Source organism: Giraffa tippelskirchi, chromosome X (assembly GCF_054371585.1).
Source record: "Giraffa tippelskirchi isolate mGirTip1 chromosome X, T2T-mGirTip1v1.2.pri, whole genome shotgun sequence".
NCBI classification, from domain to species: Eukaryota; Metazoa; Chordata; class Mammalia; order Artiodactyla; family Giraffidae; genus Giraffa; species Giraffa tippelskirchi.
In genome coordinates, this window is record NC_137289.1 from 97,092,501 (window position 1) to 97,112,694 (window position 20,194).

At 41.4% G+C, this 20,194-nt stretch overlaps 1 protein-coding gene across 2 annotated transcripts in view; it reads right to left on the reverse strand.

Annotated features, from left to right (window-relative positions):
- DGKK (diacylglycerol kinase kappa) overlaps positions 1 to 20,194 on the reverse strand; it is a 167,761-nt gene that overhangs the window by 44,991 nt on the left and 102,576 nt on the right. For both annotated transcript variants that reach the window (XM_081566972.1, XM_081566973.1), the window contains exons 8-12: positions 10,141 to 10,243; positions 4,872 to 5,055; positions 3,189 to 3,297; positions 2,280 to 2,419; positions 1,281 to 1,362 (exon numbers count right to left, since the gene is read on the reverse strand). In XM_081566972.1, the coding sequence (XP_081423098.1) occupies positions 1,281 to 1,362; positions 2,280 to 2,419; positions 3,189 to 3,297; positions 4,872 to 5,055; positions 10,141 to 10,243 (618 nt within the window). The remainder of the gene's footprint in view (positions 1 to 1,280; positions 1,363 to 2,279; positions 2,420 to 3,188; positions 3,298 to 4,871; positions 5,056 to 10,140; positions 10,244 to 20,194) is intronic.

The following is a 20,194-nucleotide window of genomic DNA, read 5'->3' on the forward strand; positions in this document are numbered from 1 at the left end:
GAATTGGTTCCATGCTCTCCTTCAGGGGGTCTTCCCCACCCATGGATCGAACCCAGGTCTCCTGCATTGCAGGCAGATTCTTTACCATCTGAGCCACCAGGGAAGCCCCAAATCAACTATGTGTTGAAAGTGTTAGTTGCTCAGTTTTGTCCAACTCTTTGCGACCCCATGGACTGTAGCCTGCCGGGCTCCTCTGTCCATGGAATTCTTCAGGCAAGAATACTAGAGTGGATTGCCATTCCCTTCTCCAGGGGATCTTCCTGACCCAGGGACTGAACCTGGATCCCCTGCATTGAAGGCAGATTCTTTACTGTCTGAGACGAGCCACCAGGGGAGCCCCAAATCAACTAAAAAAAAGTTTAAACTTCCTGCCATGGTTTACCAGGTCCTTCCTGGCCTGACCCCTGATTACCTTTCCAACCTCATATTTGGTTACTTTCCCTTTATACCCACTCCCTGGTCCCTATGCCTTAGCCATTATGAATGCATTTATGTTCTGTGAATATTCCATGCTCTCTTTCCTTTGTAACACATACAGTTCCATCTGTCTGAAACAGGCCTCCTCTTTTCTTATTATCTTAATTAACTCCCTCTGGTCTTTGAATTGCTTCTGAAATGACCTTCTGAGTTTTCCCTGATTTTCCTCAGACTGGGTTAGGTACATGTGTGCTAAGTTGCTTCAGTCACGTCTGACTCTTTGCGACACTATGGACTGCAGCCCACCAGGTTCTTCTGTCCATGAGATTCTCCAAGCAAGAATACTGGAGTGGGTTGCCATGCCCTCCTCCAGAAGGTCTTCCTGACCCAGGGATCAAACCTGCATCTCTTACACCTACCTGCATTGGCAGGTGGGTTCTTTACCACTAGCACCACCTGGGAAGCCGCAGGTTAGGTACACCTGCTGGGTATTTCCAATCCCTTCTATTTCCTTATCTACAAACACTCATACTATTTTATTAAACTATTTTTCTACCACTGCACATAGACTATGGGCTCCATGACAGCATGAACTGTGTCAATTTTCCTTGCCAATTAGCCTATAAGAACAACTCCTAGAACAGTATCTCACACACTATAGTTAATCCATATTTTCCGATGGAATTATGTCCCCAATACCTCACACAGTTTTGGTAAAGAACTGCTGATTGAAATGTCCCTAATCCTCATTGATCTCATTTTCATCAAGCCCATGGATAATACAAATGGTTCTCTCTGGGTTTTACCTATTATTTAAATGCATAATAAAGATGTTGGCTTGAATTACAACTAGCAGTTGTTACCTCAAATCGGGGTACGTCCATTTCAACTTGCCCTCTTAGCAATGGGGTTTGTCTGGGAGTCTCACGGATCATCACGCTCCATCTGAGATGAAGTTTAAAGACAAATATTTAGGATTCTGTTTCATTAAATGGTGGCATCAATGCTTTATATGTCATAAAAAAGGTCAAAATATTTATGTGGTGAGTCATGATGTGTTGTAGGGGATGCCCAAGTTATCTCAGGTCACTTGATTTCAAGGAATACACCAAGAAGGTCCTCTGCCTCATGACTTCTCAAGGTCAGTTTGATGGAAGGAATTCTACCACAGGGTTCTCAGAGAGCAGCACTTCCCAAGCAATGATAACTATCAAGATCACCTGAGGTGCTTTTGTAACATACACATACCAGGGCCCTACCCAAGACCTACTGAATAAGAATATTTGTGCTAGAGCCCAGCTTGGTACCTTGAAAAAGCTCCCAAGGATAATCTTATTAGCAGCCATAAATCAAATAGTATGCCCCCTCATAGAAAATCTTTCTTCTCAGAAGATTGGAGGGCAATATTCTCTTTTCTAGGGCACAAATAATCCAGGCCAATTGTTTATGAATCCTCTTTTTTAATTTCTTTGAGAACTGGAGGAAGCTATAGAACTATAGAATAGTTTATTATACAATCTTAGAATAGAAAGATAGAAACTTTCCCAAGGAAAAACTATGCTTACATAGATAATTAGCTATGTAATTTGAAGGAGGTTCGAAGAACCCTTGAAATTTACTAATGGGGGTTCCTGCTCTAGGATCTTTTAAGTTTGAAGAGAGGCTTCAGTGATGTTTAAAGGATACATGGTAGATCCTTTTTTCTTAATAAACAAGATCTCCCAAATTTCCCTGCACTGGAGCCAGAAAAGCAACGAGGCTCTGTGAAGGAGTTTAGAACATCCCTGACTGAGATAATGTAACTGAGAGTAACTGGCAAGGGACTGGAAGAGCCACAATGACCTGATCTTTCAGTCACTCACCTGTCTAGAATCCTCACACCAGCTTGCTCTACTCTGTTGAGGATGTTCAGAGGCGACTTGTTTTTGTTCCAGAATGCACCCCAGCCGAGGACACGGGCCAGATCATTACCAGTTCCAAGAGGGATGACTGCCAGCTGACACTGCAAGAACAATACCAGGCACCCTTTTCAGACAATCCTACCAAGATCCACCCATAAAAATACCCAGAGGGTGCTTTTTGGGAAAGAATATGGTCTCAAAGTCAGTGGTAATAAAGGACTTATGATTTTAGGAAGTGTAATAGGAAGATGTTTGAAATTGAGTGAAATTTTCCCTAAGAAGTTGGGTCCCACTCTTGGCAATACAGAACCTACTAAGTAAGTGGAAAAGTTGCTGGAATATGCCAATATTGTAGTTATGCTTCTAAAAGAGAAACATAGCCACAAAATTTTAATCTAGGCTAGTCCAAGGAGATGGGGTGCCTCAAGGAGACAAAGTTACTGCAGTCAGAAGAGTAGGGGGCTGCTTAGGGAGAGCGAGGTAAGGTAGAGGTAGAGAAACATTCTGCTACACTTGAGACTCAGCGAAGAAAATAAGTGGCCTCAGGAAGGGTAGAGAATGGGTGTTGAATGCTGCCTGATGCCACTTCTTTTCTGCTTGCTCTCCTCCCCTTCAAATCTTCATCTTGGGGCTTGGGGGATAGAGCACTGCTCATTTTTTCTGCTAATTTCCTCTTTTCTCCTTCCTATTGATAGACCCAAAAATGGCATAGGTTTAAGTTGGGAATCTACCTGTCAGGTTGACTGTGAAACCAGTAAGAAACATACATTTTATAGACAAGGAGAGTAAAGATGGGGACGTCGTGGGATAAGCAGCTCCATACTCCTAGTCTCTGCAGCGATGTTTAAACTAAATCAGCTAGGGACTCACCTGTTCATGTAATCCAAAGGAATCAATCAGAGATAAGACCCAGCTCACACTGCCATCTCCACCACAAACCACCACGCGAAAGCGAGCAAAGTTCTTGAACATGCAGAGCCTGGAAAGAAGAAGGGAAAGGGCAGTCATTTCATGAATTGACAAGTTTTAAAACTCCTTCCTACAATGTGCCAGGAGCTAAGGACTACTCCTTCTGCACTCTGCTATTAGGCTACCTGCCTCCTTTTCCTTAACCTCTATCTCTTTGTGTACTTAAGATCATAGGAAATGCTCCCGCAGGCAATCCTGGAAAGCAGGCCTTGCCTTGACCCACACTTTTGTTGGCTCAACCTTGTTCTGTAAGTTACTAGTGGCCTAGCCAAATCTACTTGCTGAGGCCTAGGAAGAATGATTGCACAGTTGCCAGTGGGTTCACAGAAACCAGGGCTGAACAGCCAGATGGTCTCTAAATAATACAGCCCTCTAGTAGGGATATATCTACTTGGCCTCAGGAAAAAGAGTGAATGACAGGAAAGGTGTATAGTAATATCAGTTTGCCTCCTCCTCTGAAGTCAGGAAGAAACACAAGCTGGAATCAAGATTGCTGGGAGAAATATCAATAACCTCAGATATGCGGATGACACCACCCTTATGGCAGAAAGTGAAGAAGAACTAAAGAGCCTCTTGATGAAGGTGAAAGAGGAGAGTGAAAAAGTTGGCTTAAAGCTCAACGTTCAGAAAACTAAGATCATGGCATCCGGTCCCATCACTTCATGGGAAATAGATGGGGAAACAGTGGAAACAGTGTCAGACTTTATCTTTTTGGGCTCCAAAATCACTGCTGATGGTGATTGCAGCCATGAAATTAAAAGACACTTACTCCTTGGAAGGAAGGTTATGGACAACCTAGATAGGATATTTAAAAGCAGAGACATTACTTTGCCAACAAAAGTCCGTCTAGTCAAGGCTATGGTTTTTCCAGTGGTCATGTATGGATGTGAGAGTTGGACGGTGAAGAAAGCTGAGCACTGAAGAATTGATGCTTTTGAACTGTGGTGTTGGAGCAGACTCTTGAGAGTCCCTTGGACTGCAAGGAGATCCAATCAATCCATCCTAAAAGAGATCAATCCTGGGTGTTCATTGGAAGGACTGATGTTGAAGCTGAAACTCCAATACTTTGGCCACCTCATGCGAAGGGTTGACTCATTGGAAAAGACCCTAATGCTGGGTAGGATTGGGGGCGGAAGGAGAAGGGGACGACAGAGGATGAGATGGTTGGATGGCATAACCGACTCGATGGACATGGGTTTGGGCAGACTCTGAGAGTTGGTGATGGACAGAGAGGCCTGGCATGCTGCAATTCATGGGGTCGCAAAGAGTCAGACACGACTGAGCGACTGAACTGAACTGAACTGAACTGAAGTCAGGGGACATAGTTTTACCTTTTCCAACTGGAAAAGATGAAGCAAATCTGAGAGCAAGACATAGGCTTGAAAGGATTTCTGGAGAGGGCTAAAAGTCCTCTAGCCAGCCAACTCAAGATGTTCTGGAACTGTGTTTGTGTCCTGTCTTGAGAAAATAGATCTTTCCTGCCCATGTACTAGAACTAATTCCAGGAAGCCTATCCTACTCTAGAATGTGCAGAGAGGGGAATCATTTCTATATGCCCAACTACATCCCTTACCCCATGCTTACCCGGCTTCAGGTCCACCCTTCGACAGGTCAAACACTTGAGACGGGTTAAGGTACTGCTTGAATTTCCGGAGGAAGACGATCCCTTGATGATCGCCACTTTTGGAGTTGATGAAGATGAGAAGGGGGCATGAACAGGCTGAAGACCAATCAAGATTCCAAAAGTCTGGAGATACTACTAATTGGCCTAATAATGCACACAACAGAAAGAAAAGAAAAAAAGAAAAAGAAAAGGACCATTGAGATGGAAGCAAGATGTGACTTTACATTAAATTTTGCAGACTTTTAAAAACAGCTTTATTGAGGTATAACACATACAAAGAACTGCATATATTTAATGTGTACAATTTAATGAGCTTAGACATATGCAAACACCCATGATACCATCACCACCATCAAGATAACAGGCATCTAATACCTCCCACAGCTTCCTTGTGCCTCTGAGACTGAAGAACAGAAGGGAAGTCAGATGCAATCCAAAGGGGCTTTCATTAAAAAAAAAAAAACAAAAAACACAGCTGGTCTTTGCCCAGCTGTTGCCAGGTAACCAATATTTCCTAAGCAACTACTACATACCAATCATCATGGTAGATACTTCTAGGGTTCTAGACCTTGCCCTCAAGGATACAGACATACACAAGAGTGTATTGTAACACAAAGAATAAAATATTGGTACCACAACCAAAGATCAATAAAATGCCAAGGGGAAACTAAGGAAAGAGAAGACTGAGAGCTTAGGAGAAGGATCAGCACATCTAATGAGTCCTAGCTCAGTGAGTGATAGCTCAGTTGCTACACTGAGAAGATATAAGGTCGGTAGGAAAGGCTGCCTTTCAGCCAGGAAGTAATAACAGAAGATATCAACGTGGGGTGAAGCAGGATGCTTTAATTGATCCTCTAAGCCTCTGGTAGAGCAATCTAGGTTATCATATCAACTTTCAGGGGAAACAAGACTATAGGGAAATTGTCTGGACAAGACAGAGGCTTTTAATAATCCCCAATAGTAAAATTCCCCATAGAGAAGTGGAGTTATAGCAGTCTAAATTGCCAAAGCCTGCCAGCTCATGCTGAGTCGTAGAGTCTGTTGGCAGGGAGACAGGCAGTGAGCAATGGCCTCATAGGAGATGCTAGACAAATTGTGAGCCCCCAAACCTCTGAGCTCATGGCTTTGCAGGGATTCCCCAGCAAAAATAAGTGCAAAGAGGAAAAAGGATGTGGGTTGCTCCTGAATGGTGTGGGCCAGGGGGAGAGAGGCAGGTTGAAATGTCCCATTTGTTGTAGCCTGGATAAAGAGGAGCCTAAAGGAAGACTACTTACTTGAGCAGATTTCATGGCTATTTTACTTGGAAAAATCTAAAGCAAGCTTCCTCTATGGGCCAAGTTCTACTCACTGGCCAGTGGAACTTGAAGGCATCCTGAACCAGTTAGGAACTTGAAGGAATCCTGAACCAGTTTGTCATGCACCAAATTTTCAGGGCTTGCCAGGGCTCATAACTACATGAGGAGTCTGCTGTGTCCCTTCAGTAGCATAGCCTGGAAGTAGTTATCCTCCTTGAACATGTTATCCTTTTTTAACACTTTTTTTTAATGAAAAATATGTTAAAATAATGGTAGTTAAGACATTCATTCATTCAACATATATGTCTTGAGGGCATTTTTTTGTGCTTGTCCTTGTTACATTCTGATATATAATGATAGACAAGATAGAAACAATCTTTGCTCTTGTGGAACTTATATTCTAATATAAGAATATAGACCATAACAAATAAATATAGAAAATAATGTGATATGAAGAAAAATAAAGCAGGAAAAGGTGATGGAGACTGATGGGAATGTTATATTAGACAAGATGGTCAGGAATGGCTCCTCTGGGGAGATGACATTTGAGATGAGATTTGAATGAAGGGAGGTAGTAAGCAAAGCAGATATCTGGGGGAAGAGTTTTTTAGGGGTCAGGAGGAAGATTAAGAAGCTACCCAGAGAAGGGAGACAGCCTGGGATGTCTAGGGACAGTGAAGAGAAGAGCATGGCTACTGTGGAGTGAGGGAGAGAGGTGACAGGGAACAGATAAAATGACAATAAGATGTTAGATGAATCCTGTGAACAAGGTGACAAAAGTGGATAGTAATGTGGGCTAGAATATAGCAATGTTAGGAAGATTCATAACCAAGTAAATAATCATGTCCACAAGGTTGCTTTTGAATAGGCTAATGTTAATTGTAAGAGAATGTCCTGCATTATTCAGCAATTTTAACTAATTAAAATAAAAATATAGAAGGCCAACTTGTCAACTTTGAAATACCTACAGCTGGAGGGAGAGCCACTGGATGACAGAATCAAGATTGACAAATGACCTTAACAAGCAGTTGGGTCAAAGTCAACAAGCTGAAAAGGGGATAAATGTGAAGCTTGGCCTTTAGGCCCAAGGACATAAATTGCAGCAGAACAGGACAATAGGAACTTGGCTTGACAGCATCAAGTGTGAAAAGGGCTTAGGGGATTTACTTGACTTTGAGCTCCAGATGAGTCAACAGTCTGAAAGAGCCTTTCAAAAAAGAGCTCATGCTTCTTTAAGCTACATTAATATAATCACAGTGCCCCAAACCAAGGAGCCAACAGTTACTCTCAAACTTGTTCAATTCATACCACAAAAGGATGTTAAGTTTGGCTTCCTGTTCCCCTTCCTGTATTTTAAAATCCTCTTTTACAAATGTTAACTCCTCATTTAACCCTCATAAGGCATCCAAGTACAAATTTATTTCCTATTGGCAGAAAACAAATGGTACACAAGGCAAAGAGAGGTTAAGTAACTGGCCCAAAGTCACACAGTTAGTACATGATGGAGTATGCTCCCAGGACTGGTAGTATCAGCATCATCTGGGAACGTGTTAGAAATGAAAATTCTTGTGCCCTACTCAGCTCTACTGAATCAAAAGCTGTGGGACAGGGACTGGGGCCTAGAAATCTGTGTTTTAACAAGCCTTCCAGATGATTCTGATGCATTCTCAGATTTGACAAATACTGCATATGAATTTTGCCCCCATATGAATCAGGGATCCTGTCTTAGTCATATCTTATTCTCTACATTGTTCATCACTGAGCCTTACATATACTTGGTATTCAGTAAATGTATTAATTAATTCATGCAAGAAATCTTGACTGTGCATATGCCATGTATCCAGGTTTAAGTGCTAGTGGTACAAGAGCTCCCAGTCTGGAGTAGGAGACATTCATGTGATGAACTGTAATACAGTGTGTAAGTGCTCTGAGATATGTGTTCTGGCTTCACAGCAAAGGAAGTGATTTATTTGTCAAGAGAAATGGGGAGGGGCAATTACAGAAACCTTTAAACAGGAAATAAGAATTAACTTTGTTAATTCTACCCTCTAGGATGAGAGAAGAAATTTACCAAGCAGATTGGGTAGGAAAAAGGGGAAATTAGAAGACATTCTCAGAAATTAAGAGTTTGTTGACTGAATAAATAATGAATGAATAGATGAGTGCTACTCAACAATGGCACATGTTTCCTCAGATGCCTCCACTCTGGGATGCTGGAGAAGGGATTCCCTAGCTTGGCCAGAGGGGTTGGCCCAGATCACTTTTAATGATTTTTATCATCTCCAAGATGGGTGGGACTTCCCAAAAGGAGACCTAGCCATTAAGGAGCATATCTGCCTAGACCAAGAAGCCAGAAAAAGTCAAGAAGATATGGAGGTTTTAAAAGATACTCCTAAGAAACCAAGTAATACATGCTAGAATGACGGGTTCTCAAGAGTGACATTCAGTTGGATCAAGACTGCAGATGACAAGGATGAAAGGCTAACTCATGGGGCATTAATATGAGTCACTACACAAAAATAATGGCTTAGCATAGGTGCTTCTAAGCAATAATATGACATTGGTGGAAAGCAAAAGGAAGCAGCGATGCTATTAGTTGACCATCTATCTATAACAGGAATAAGAAATTATATAGGATGGGAAAAAACAAACTAAAAAACTCTAACTTCCACCAGCTCAGGAAACACGGAACCCGTTGGGCCAATTACAAAGAAGAGGTGGCAGCCCCTTAACACTTATTTGGGAGTGATTTATTAGATGCTGAAGTGGCTATCCTTCAGTCTCCCCAAAGGCATCTTCCCCAGGTCCCTGTAGTGGTGAACAAAGTCTCACCACTTCAGATTCAGGACTTCATTGACTTTCATTAGGAGCCTGAGTACACTTAGTTGACTAGTTTTCTACTTTTCCTGTTCTATAAACCCCAGCTTTCCTGTAGTCCCTTTTTTCTCCTAGCCAGTCAAGTATCTCTTATGTACCAAGGCATCAGTCTCATGACCTCTCTAGCCACCTATCTGGTAGGTGAATCTATGTGGATAAATATTGGAAAAGATCTGAGATTATTATATGCATGCATCCCTGAGTAAGGGATATGTGTCTAAGAATGTCATCATGGGGACACATGAGTATGCTTGCCTGCAGAAAACTGTGTGAGTGGCTCATTCCATGTACCAATGTCTGTCTGTATCTGTGTTGGGGTTAGGGAAGAAACTGGAAAAGACTAGAGCAGCTCACATACATATATGTGCACATATGCTGTGTCTAGTTCTAAAACTGTTGTGATGATTACAGGAATCCTTCCCCCTTCTGTTCTCTAAGAAAACTATATACTCTTCTTTCTTTTCCTTTCTCTGCTCCCAGCTAATGTTGGGTTTTCCTTGGCAATGAAGTAGGCAGGAAGCAAACAAAATTATTTCATGGATTATCTAGTGTCTGGAAATCATGAAAAAGCTGAAATGAATTCAATCATTTGGAAACAATTGTGACAGAGGCTACAAAGAACATCCCCACATACAGATACATCAACATTCACCATCCCAAAGGTCTAAAGAAAATCATGAGCTGTCTCTACACATAGGGGCTTCCCTGGTGGCTCAGCGGTAAAGAATCTGCCTGCAATTCACAAGACACAGGAGACGCAGGTCTGATTCCTGGGTCAGGAAGATCCTCTGGAGGAGGAAATGGCAACCCACTGCAGTATTTGTGGTGGGAAAATCCCATGAACAGAGGAGCCTGGGGGGCTATGGTCCATAGAGTAGCAAAGAGTAGGACACACTGAGCAACTGAGCACACAGGCATGCTCTACACATTTGCACACTTGTACTTTCAGAAATGTTTGACTGGTTGACCAGAATAATTTAACTGTAGTCATTTCCCCCAGGCTTTGCACCTTCCTCCCTCCCCAAAGTATTTCTGAGATTAACGTTTAGCTACTCACCATCACCTTTGGGGTCGCTCAGGGCAGTGGGAGGAATGACTGATGATCGATGACTTCCAAACCAGCATTCCTTGGAAAACCGTCTCCTGCAGTCGTCATGCACCTGGAACGACAGGAGAAGAAAGAAAAAAAATGAGTGGGGTGAGAAAAGGATAACATAGAGCATCATTTTGTCTCAATTCCAAAATTTAAGTGCTCAGTACTCAAAACTCCCTTTTTGAGACTTGGTGCCATACACATACTCCTGACTCAACGTCTTTCTCCATTCTGAGTCTGCATCATCCCTGAATGTGGTCTCTGAACTCTGTTCCTTTCAAAGTTATAGGCACTGAGTATATGCCAGTCCTAGTGCACACTTTTAGTGGCCTACAGAATCGGAGTTTACTTGCAGTATAAGAGTGCTAATCCTGATAATATGTTATTACACTTCAAACCTTACAACAATGATGTCTGTTAGGGAAGACATTATTAAATTTGTTTTAGAAATAAGAAAACCAAAGCTCAGAGAGGAAAAGGATTTTGCTCAAGGTCAAACAACTGGGAAGTAAAAAACCTAAGACTCGGCTACCTTCCCCACTAATGTCATACTTCTAAGATTTCTGATATCTTCAAGCATCACTTCCTGAAAAATTACACAGTTACTAGATGACATGAACCTGGCCTAATTAGGCAAAAGTAATTGTGCTCAGGGCTGGTGCAATGTGATGACCCAGAGGGATGGAATGGGGAGGGAGGTGGGAGGGGGGTTCAGGATGGGGAACACATGTAAACCCATGACTGATTCATGTCAGTGTATGGCAAAAACCACTACAATATTGTAAAGTAATTAGCCTCCAACTAAAATAAATAAATTAATAATTTAAAAAAAGATCCAGAGGACAACCAGAGTTGTCTTATTTTTTAATGACTATATAATTGAAATAAACATTACATTAATTTCAGGTATACAACATAATGACCTGATATCTGTATACATTGTGAAATTGTCACCAGAGTAAGTCTAGTTAAATCAATCATTATACATAGTGACATTTTTTTCCTTGTGATGAAAACTTAAGATTTACTTTCCTTTTAAATTTTTATTTTATACTGGATTATAACTGATTAACAATGTTGTGTTAGTTTTAGGTATACAGTGAAGTGATTCAGTTATACATGTAATGCATATATTCTTTTTTCATGTTCTTTTCTCATTTAAATTATTATAGAATATTGATCAGAGTTCCCTGTGCTGTTCAGTATGTCACTGATGGTTACTAGATTTACTTTCTTAAGGAATCCTAACATATTACTAAAGGAATCCATCAAAACACAAGAAACCAAGAGGAGAAGACAAGAACAGAGAACTACAAAAACAACTAGAAAACAATGAACAAAATGGCAGTAAGTAAATACCTATCAATAATCACTTTAAATTTAAATGGATGAATTCCCCAATCAGAAGAAATAGAGGGCTGAATGGATACCAAAACAGAGCACATATATGTTGCCCACAAGAAATTCACTTCACATCTAAAGACACACACAGACTGAAAGTGCAAATGGATATTAAAGAAAGCCATAGTAGCAATACTTATATCTGACAAAACAGACTTTAACACAAAGACTGTAACAAAACAAGGAAGGGCATTAAATTATGATAAAGGGGTCAATGCAACAAGAATATATAACATTTGTAAACATTTATGCACTCAACAGAGGAGCACCTAAATACATAAAGCAAATATTAACAGAAATAACTGAAGAAAGAGACAGAAATACAAGAATTTTAGAGGGGTTTAATATCCCAGTTACATCAATGGATACATCAGCCAAAAGGTAGTCAATAAGGAAACACTGGCCTTAACAAATTAGATTACCTTAACACATGAGATGAGATTACCTTAATAGATATACATAGGACATTTCATAAAAAAGCAGCAGAATACATATTCTTTTCAAGTGTACATAGACCATTCTCCAGATATATCACATGCTAAGCCATAAAACAAAGTCACATTAAATATAAGAAGATTCAAATCATGGTAAACACCACTATGAAACTAGAAATCAACTACATGAAAAAAACTGGAAGAAACACAAACATGAGGACATTAAACGACATGCTGCTAAATAACCAATAGGTCAATAAAGAAATCAAAATATGCCTTGAGACAAATGAAAATGGAAACACACCTCTAAAATCTATGTTGTTGTATTCAGTGTTAAGTTGTGTCCAAATCTTTGCAACCCCAAAGTCTGTAGCATTCCAGGCTCCCCTGTCCTCCACTGTCTCCTGGGGTTTGCTCAAATACATGTCCATTGAGTTGGTGATGCTATCTAACCATCTCGTCCTCTGTTACTCTCTTCTCCTCCTGCCTTCAATCTTTCCCAGCACCAGGGTCTTTCCCAGTGAGTTGGCTTTTCGAATCAGGTGGCCGAAATATCAAAGCTTCAGCTTCAGCATCAGTCTTTCTAATGAATATTCAGGGTTGATTTCCTTTAGGAAGGAAACAGCAACCCACTTCAGTATTCTTTCCTGGGAAATCTCATGGACAGAGGAGCATGGCAGGCTATAGTCCATGAGACTGCAAAGAGTCAGACACAACTGAGCGGCTAACACACTGACTGGTTTGATACCCTAGCAGTCCAAGGGACTTTCAAGAGTCTTCTCCAGCACCGTAGTATGAAAGCATCAATTCCTTGGCACTCAGCCTTCTTTATGGTTCAACTCTCACATCCATACATGACTACTGGAACAGCCATAGATTTGACTATATGGTCCTTTGTCAGCAAAGTGATGTCTCTGCTTGTTAATACACTGTCCAGGTTTGTCATAACTTTCCTTCCAAGGAGCAAGCCTTGTTTTAATTTCATGACTGCAGTCACCATCTGCAGTGATTTTGGAGCCCAAGAAAATAAAATCTGTCACTGCTTCCACTTTTTCCCCTTCTGTTAATAGTTGTCATTGAGTGATAGGACCAGATGCCATGTTCTCAGTATTTTTAGTGTTGAGTTTCAAGCCAGCTTTTTCACTCTCCCTTTTCACCCTCATCAAGAGACTCTTTAATTCCTCTTAACTTTCTACCATTAGAGTGGTACCATCTGCATATCTGAGATTGTTGATATTTCTCCTGGCAATCTTGATTCCAGCTCGTGATTCATCTAACCCAGCATTTTGCATGATATATTCTGCATTCCTGACTTGTCTCTTGAGAAACCTGTATGCAGGTCAGGAAGCAACAGTTAGAACTGGACATGGAACAACAAACTGGTTCCAAACAGGAAAAGGAATACATCAAGGCTGTATATTGTCACCCTGCTTATTTAACTTATATGCAGAGTACATCATGAGAAACGCTGGGCTGGAAGAAACACAAGCTGGAATCAAGATTGCCAGCAGAAATATCAATAACCTCAGATATGCAGATGACACCACCCTAATGGCAGAAAGTGAAGAAGAACGAAAAGCCTCTTGATGAAAGTGAGAGAAGAGAGTGAAAAAGTTGGCTTAAATCTCAACATTCAGAAAACTAAGATCATGGCATCCGGTCCCATCACTTCATGGCAAATAGATGGGGAAACAGTGGAAACAGTGTCAGACTTTATCTTTTTGGGCTCCAAAATCACTGCAGATGGTGATTGCAGCCATGAAATTAAAAGACTCTTACTCCTTGGAAGGAAAGTTATGACTAACCTAGACAGCATATTAAAAAGCAGAGACACTACTTTTCCAACAAAGGTCCGTCTAGTCAAGGCTATGGTTTTTCCAGTGGTCATGTATGGATGTGAGAGTTGGACTGTGAAGAAAGCTGAGCACCAAAGAATTGATGCTTTTGAACTGCGGTGTTGGAGAAGACTCTTGAGAGTCCCTTGGACTGCAAGGAGATCCAACCAGTCCATCCTAAAGGAGATCAGTCCTGGGTGTTCACTGGAAGGACTGATGTTGAAGCTGAAACTCCAATACTTTGGCCACCTCATGCAAAGAGTTGACTCATTGGAAAAGACCCTGATGCTGGGAAGGATTGGGGGCAGGAGGAGAAAGGGATGACAGAGGATGAGATGGCTGGATGGTATCACCGACTCGATGGACATGAGTTCGGGTGAACTCCGGGAGTTGGTGATGGACAGGGAGGCCTGGTGTGCTGCAATTCATGGGGTAGCAAAGAGTCAGACACGACTGAGCGACTGAACTGAACTGATATATATACTTATATACACATTCATTATATGTATATACATACACATATATACTATATCTAATGTATACATATATATGTACATATTATATATATATACATATATATATAATGAAATATCACACAGCCATAAAAAAGAAGAACATTTTGTCATTTGTGGCAACATGGATGGACTTGGAGGTTATTATGCTAAGTGAAATAAGTCAGATAGAGAAAAACAAATACAGTATTATTTCATATATATATGTGGAACCTGAAAAGAAAGCACATGAACAAACATAACAAAACAGAAATGGGCTCATATACACAAACTGTTGGTTGCCAGAGTGGAAGAGGTTGGGGGATGAGTGAAATAAGTGAGTGGGATTAAGAGGCACAAACTTAGGGCTATAAAATAACCTTCAAGCTAGGCCTCAGTGGGGTTTCCCTGGTAGCTCAGCTGATAAAGAAGCCTCCTGCAATGCAGGAGACCCTGATATGATTCCTGGGTCATAGGCATGACTCCTGGGAAGATCCCCTGGAGGAGGGATAGGCTATCCATTCCAGTATTCTTGGGTTTTCCTGGTGGCTCAGATGGTAGAGAATCTGCCTGCAATGTGTGAGACCTGGGTTCGATACCTGAGTTGGGAAGATCCCCTGGAGGAGGGCATGGCAATTCACCCCAGTATTCTTGCCTGGAGAATCCCCATGGAAAGAGGAGCTTGGTGAGCTATAGTCCATGGGGTTGCGAAGAGATACAACTGGGTGACTAAGCACAGCACACAGCACAGGTCTCAGCAGTACGTGAACTAACTTGCAGATGTACAAGCTAGGTTGAGAAAAGGCAGAGGAACTAGAGCCCAAATTGCCAACATTCATTGGATCATGGAGAAAGCAAGGGAATTCCAGGAAAACATCTACTTCTGCTTCAACGACTACTCTAAGGCATTTTACTACGTGGATCACAACAAACTGAGGAAAATTCTTGAAGATATCAGAGTACCAGACCACCTTAACTGTCTCCTGAGGAACCAATATGATGGTCAAGAAGCAACAGTTAGAACCAGACATCAAACAACTGAATGGTTCAAAATTGGGAAAGGAGTACAACAAGGCTGTATATTGTCAGCCTGCTTATTTAACTTATATGCAGAGTATGTCATGTGAAATGCCAGGCTGGATGAATCACAAGCTGGAATCAAGATTGCCAAGAGAAATATCAACAACCTCAGATATGCAGATGGTACCACTCTAATGGTAGAAAGTGAAGAGGAACCAAAGAATTTCTTAATGAAGGTAAAGAGGAGAGTGAAATAGCTGGCTTGAAACTCAACACTAAAAAAACTAAGATCATGGCATCTGATCCCATCACTCAATGGCAACTATTAATAGAAGGGGAAAAGGTGGAAGCAGTGGCAGATTTTATTTTCTTGGGCTCCAAAATCACTGCACATGGTGACTGCAGTCATGAAATTAAAAGATGCTTGCTCCTTGGAAGGAAAGCTATGACAAACCCAGACAACATATTGAGAAACAGACATCACTTTGCTGACAAAGGACCATACAGTCAAATCTATGGCTGTTCCAGTAGTCATGTATGGATGTGAGAGTTGGACCACAAGGAAGGCTAAGCACTGAAGAATTGATGCTTTTGAATTGAGGTACTGCAGAAGACTCTTGAGAGATCAAGCCAAGCCAATCCTAAAGGAAATCAACCTTGAATATTCATTGCAAGGACTGATGCTTAAGTTGAAGCTCCAATACTTTGGCCACCTGATGCCAAGAGCTGACTCATTGGAAAAGACCCTAATGCTGGGAAAGATTAAGGCAAAAGGAGAAGGGAGCGACAGAGGATGAGATGAAATGGTTAGATAGCATCACTTACTTAATGGGCATAAATTTTAGCAAACTCTGGGAGATAGTGGAGGACAGAGTAGCCTGGTGTTCTGTAGTGCATGGGGTCGCAAAGAGTTGGACACAACTTAGAGACTAAACAACCACCACAACAATATATATATATATATATATATAAAATTATTAGATATACATACACAGATACTGATGCTGGGAAAGATAGAAGCAGGAGGAGAAGGGAATGACAGAGGATGAGATGGTTGGATGGCATCACCAACTCAATGGACCTGAGTTTGAGGAAGCTCACAGAGATGGTGAAGGACAGGGAAACCTGGCATGCTTCAGTCCATGGAGTCAAAAGAGTTGGACATGACTGAGTGACTGAACAAAAACCATACATACAAAAAAGAGAAAGGAATCTAAACATAACACTAAAGTAAGTGAAAGTGAAGTTGTTCATTCGTGTCCGACTCTTTTGCCAACTGGTGGACTGTAGCCTACCAGGCTTCTCTGTCCATGGGATTTTCCAGGCAGGAGTACTGGGGTGGGTTGCCATTTCCTTCTCTGGGGATCTTCCAGACCCAGGAATCTAACCCAAGTCTCCCGCATACAGGCAGACACTTTACCCTCTGAGCCACCAAACATAACACTAAAGGTAGTCTTCAAATCACAAAGGAAGAGAGGAAAAGAAGAAAGTAACAAAAAGAAATACAAAAATAATGAACAAAATAGCAATAAGCACATACTTATCAGTAGTCACTTTAAATATAAATGAACTAAATGCTCCAAACAGAATACATAGAGTAGCTGAAAGGATTTAAAAAAAAACCCATATATAGGCACCTACAAGAAATTCACTGCAGACCTAAAGATACATACAGACTGAAAGTGAGAGGGTAGAAAAGAGTATTCAATGCAAATGGAAATTAAATAAAAGTCAATATAGCAATAGTTATATCACACAGAATAGAGTTTAAAACAAAGACTGTAATAAAGACAAAGGAAGATGTTACATAATGATATAGGGATCAAACCAAGAAGAACATATAACAGTTGAAATCATATATACACCCAACACAAGAGCAAATAACCACATGAAGCAAATACTGGCAGACATAAAGGAAGAAATTGATAGAAACACAATAATAGGTTTTTGACAAGCCACATATCAATAAACAGATCATTGAGATAGAAAATCAATAAGGAAATATTGTCCTTAATACATAAGACAAACTGTTCTTTATATATATTCCATTCAAAAGCAGCAGAAAATAAATTATTTTTGACTATACATGGAAAATTATCCAGAATAGATCACATGTTAGGCTGAAGAAAACATCTGAGTAAATTTTAAGAAAATTGAAATTATATCAAACAACTCTTCTGACCACAACACTATGAGACTATAAATAATCTACAAGGCAAAAAAGAAGAAACAAAACTGGAGGGGGCGCAATCCCAAGATGGCAGAGGAATAGGATGGGAAACCACTTTCTCCCCCCACAAATTCATCAAAAGATCATTTGAATGTTGAGCAACTTCCACAAAACAACTTCTGAACACTGGTGGAGGACACCAGACACCCAGAAAAGCAGCCCAATCTCTTCGATAGGAGATAGGACAAAATATAAAAGATGAAAACAGAGACAAAAGATTTAAGGATGGAGACCCTTCCTGGGGAGGGAGTCGTGAAGGAGGAGAAGTTTCCACACAGTAGGAAACCCTCTCACAGGCATGTCTATTAGGAGTTTTGGAATCTCAGAGTGCAAAATAACTGGGAGGGGAAAAAATATCCACAGAATATTCGCCTAACCACAACTGCCAGTGGAGAAGTGGCCCATACGCTCATGTCCTCCAGCAGCAAGTAGGGGTTGGGCAGGGGGACGTGGGCTGCATCATTGGTCCTTAGGGTAAGGACTGGGCCTGAATGCCCTGAGGACAATCTGAAGGAGCTAATGTGAGATAACAACCCAAATCCTCGGAACACCAGAGACCAAAAAAAAAAAAAAAAAAAAAGACTTTTCCCACAAAAGGCTCTAAAGCCTCATGGTGACCCCTGGCATGATCATAGAACAAAAGATTGAGTGAATACCAAAGGAGAGCAAGCTGGCTGGCACATAGGGCCCTCCCTCCCCGGAGGCAGAGAGGCAGGCCTGTGATAGCCAGAGCCGCAAGGCAAGGGGCTGCTGCAATCTTGGCCCCAGAGATCGCATCTTCCAGCAAACTGTGAGCAGGTTCCCAGTTGCTAACCACATTTTCCTGGGATCCTGGAAGGTTGACATCTGCCAGGAGTGTCACAGCCTGAGGTCAGCTCCCCAGAGGAGACACGCGAAACACCTGGGACTGTGCTCTAGTGGAACACCTGGGAAACTGAGTGACCAGGACCAGGAAGGTGAATAAGATGCACAGCCCACCTGGGACAGTGCACTTGTCAAGCACCCAGTTGCCTGAGCTGCTCGGACCTGGGAAGGGCACAAAACACACAGCCCATCTGGGTCTGTGCCCCTGCGGAGAACATGAGTGGCTTATACCTGGGAATTGCATGAAATACAGGGCCCACTTGGGACAGTGCCCCTGCAGAACACCCTGGAGCCTGAGCAGTGTAGACCCAGGAAATACACGCTGCCTTGAGCTGAAGCAAACCATCCACTGCGACCACTCCCCCAACATGCCAGTGGTATTTGTTTGCAGTGTCCCTCCCTCCCCACAACACAACTGAACAATTGAGCTTAAATAAGTGGCCACCTTTGCCCCCTTGTGTCAGGGCAGAAATTAGATACTGAAGAGACTTGCAAACAGAAGAAGCCAAAATAAACAAAGAAGAGGGAACTGCTCTGGAAGTGACAGGTGCAACAGATTAAAACCCTGCATTTAATACCAGAGACTGTGCATTTGAAGGGCACCTATAGACCTTGAGGACAAGTACAAGCTGGAACAAGGGACTATCTGACACTGAACTGACCCCACACTGCCCACAACAGCCAAAGAGAAATTCCTAGATATATTTTTACTATTATCATTTTTTATTTTTTTAAAAAATTAGTTTTTATTACTCCTTTAACTTTCATTTTTTATAGCCTATTACTTTTCAAAAAAAACCCTATTTTTGAAAACAAGTTCTATATATATTTGAAAAAGTTTTTGTGATTGATTATTTTTTGTATTTTTTGTATTGTAGTTTTGAGAGTGGAACCTCTATTCTAGGTTTTTAATCTTTGCTTTTTGATATTTGTTATCAATTTTGTACCTCTAAGAATCTAATCTTTGGTAACCATTTTCACTTAGGAATTTGATTACTGAGTTGATTGCTCTCTCCCCTTTTGACTCTCCCTTTTCTCCTCCTGGTCACCTCTATCTCCTTCCTCCCTCTTCTCTTCTCTGCATAACTCTGTGAATCTCTCTGGGTGTTACAGGCTATGGAGAGTACTTAGGGATTTGATTACTGACTAGATTGCTCTCTTCCCTTTTGACTCCCCCTTTTATCTTCCTGGTCACCTCTATCTTCCTCCTCCCTCTTCTCTTCTCTATATAACTCTGTGAATCTCTCTGAGTGCTCCTGGCTGTGGAGAATCGTTTCACCAATAACCTGGGCGTTTTATCTTCTATGATGTATGGATGGAAAAGTCTTGAAGCTACTGTAAGAGAAGGACCAAAACCCAGAGGCAGGAGGCTTAACTCCAAAACTTTGAAACATCAGAGAACTCCTGACTCTAGGGAACATTACTAGACAAGAGCTCACCCAAAAGTGTCTACACTTACACTGAAACCAAGCTCCACTCAAGAGCCAAAAAGTTCCAGTGCAAGACACACCATACTAATTCTCCAGCAAAACAGGAACACAACTTTGAACATTAAAAAACAGGCTGCCCAAAGCCATACCAAACCCATAGAAACTCCAAAATTCACTATTGGACACTTCATTGCACTCCAGAGAGGAGAGATCCAGCTCCACCCACCAGAAGACAGACACAAGCCCCCCAAACCAGAAAACCTTGACAAGCCATTAGTCTAACCCCATCCACAGGGAGCAGACTCCACAATTA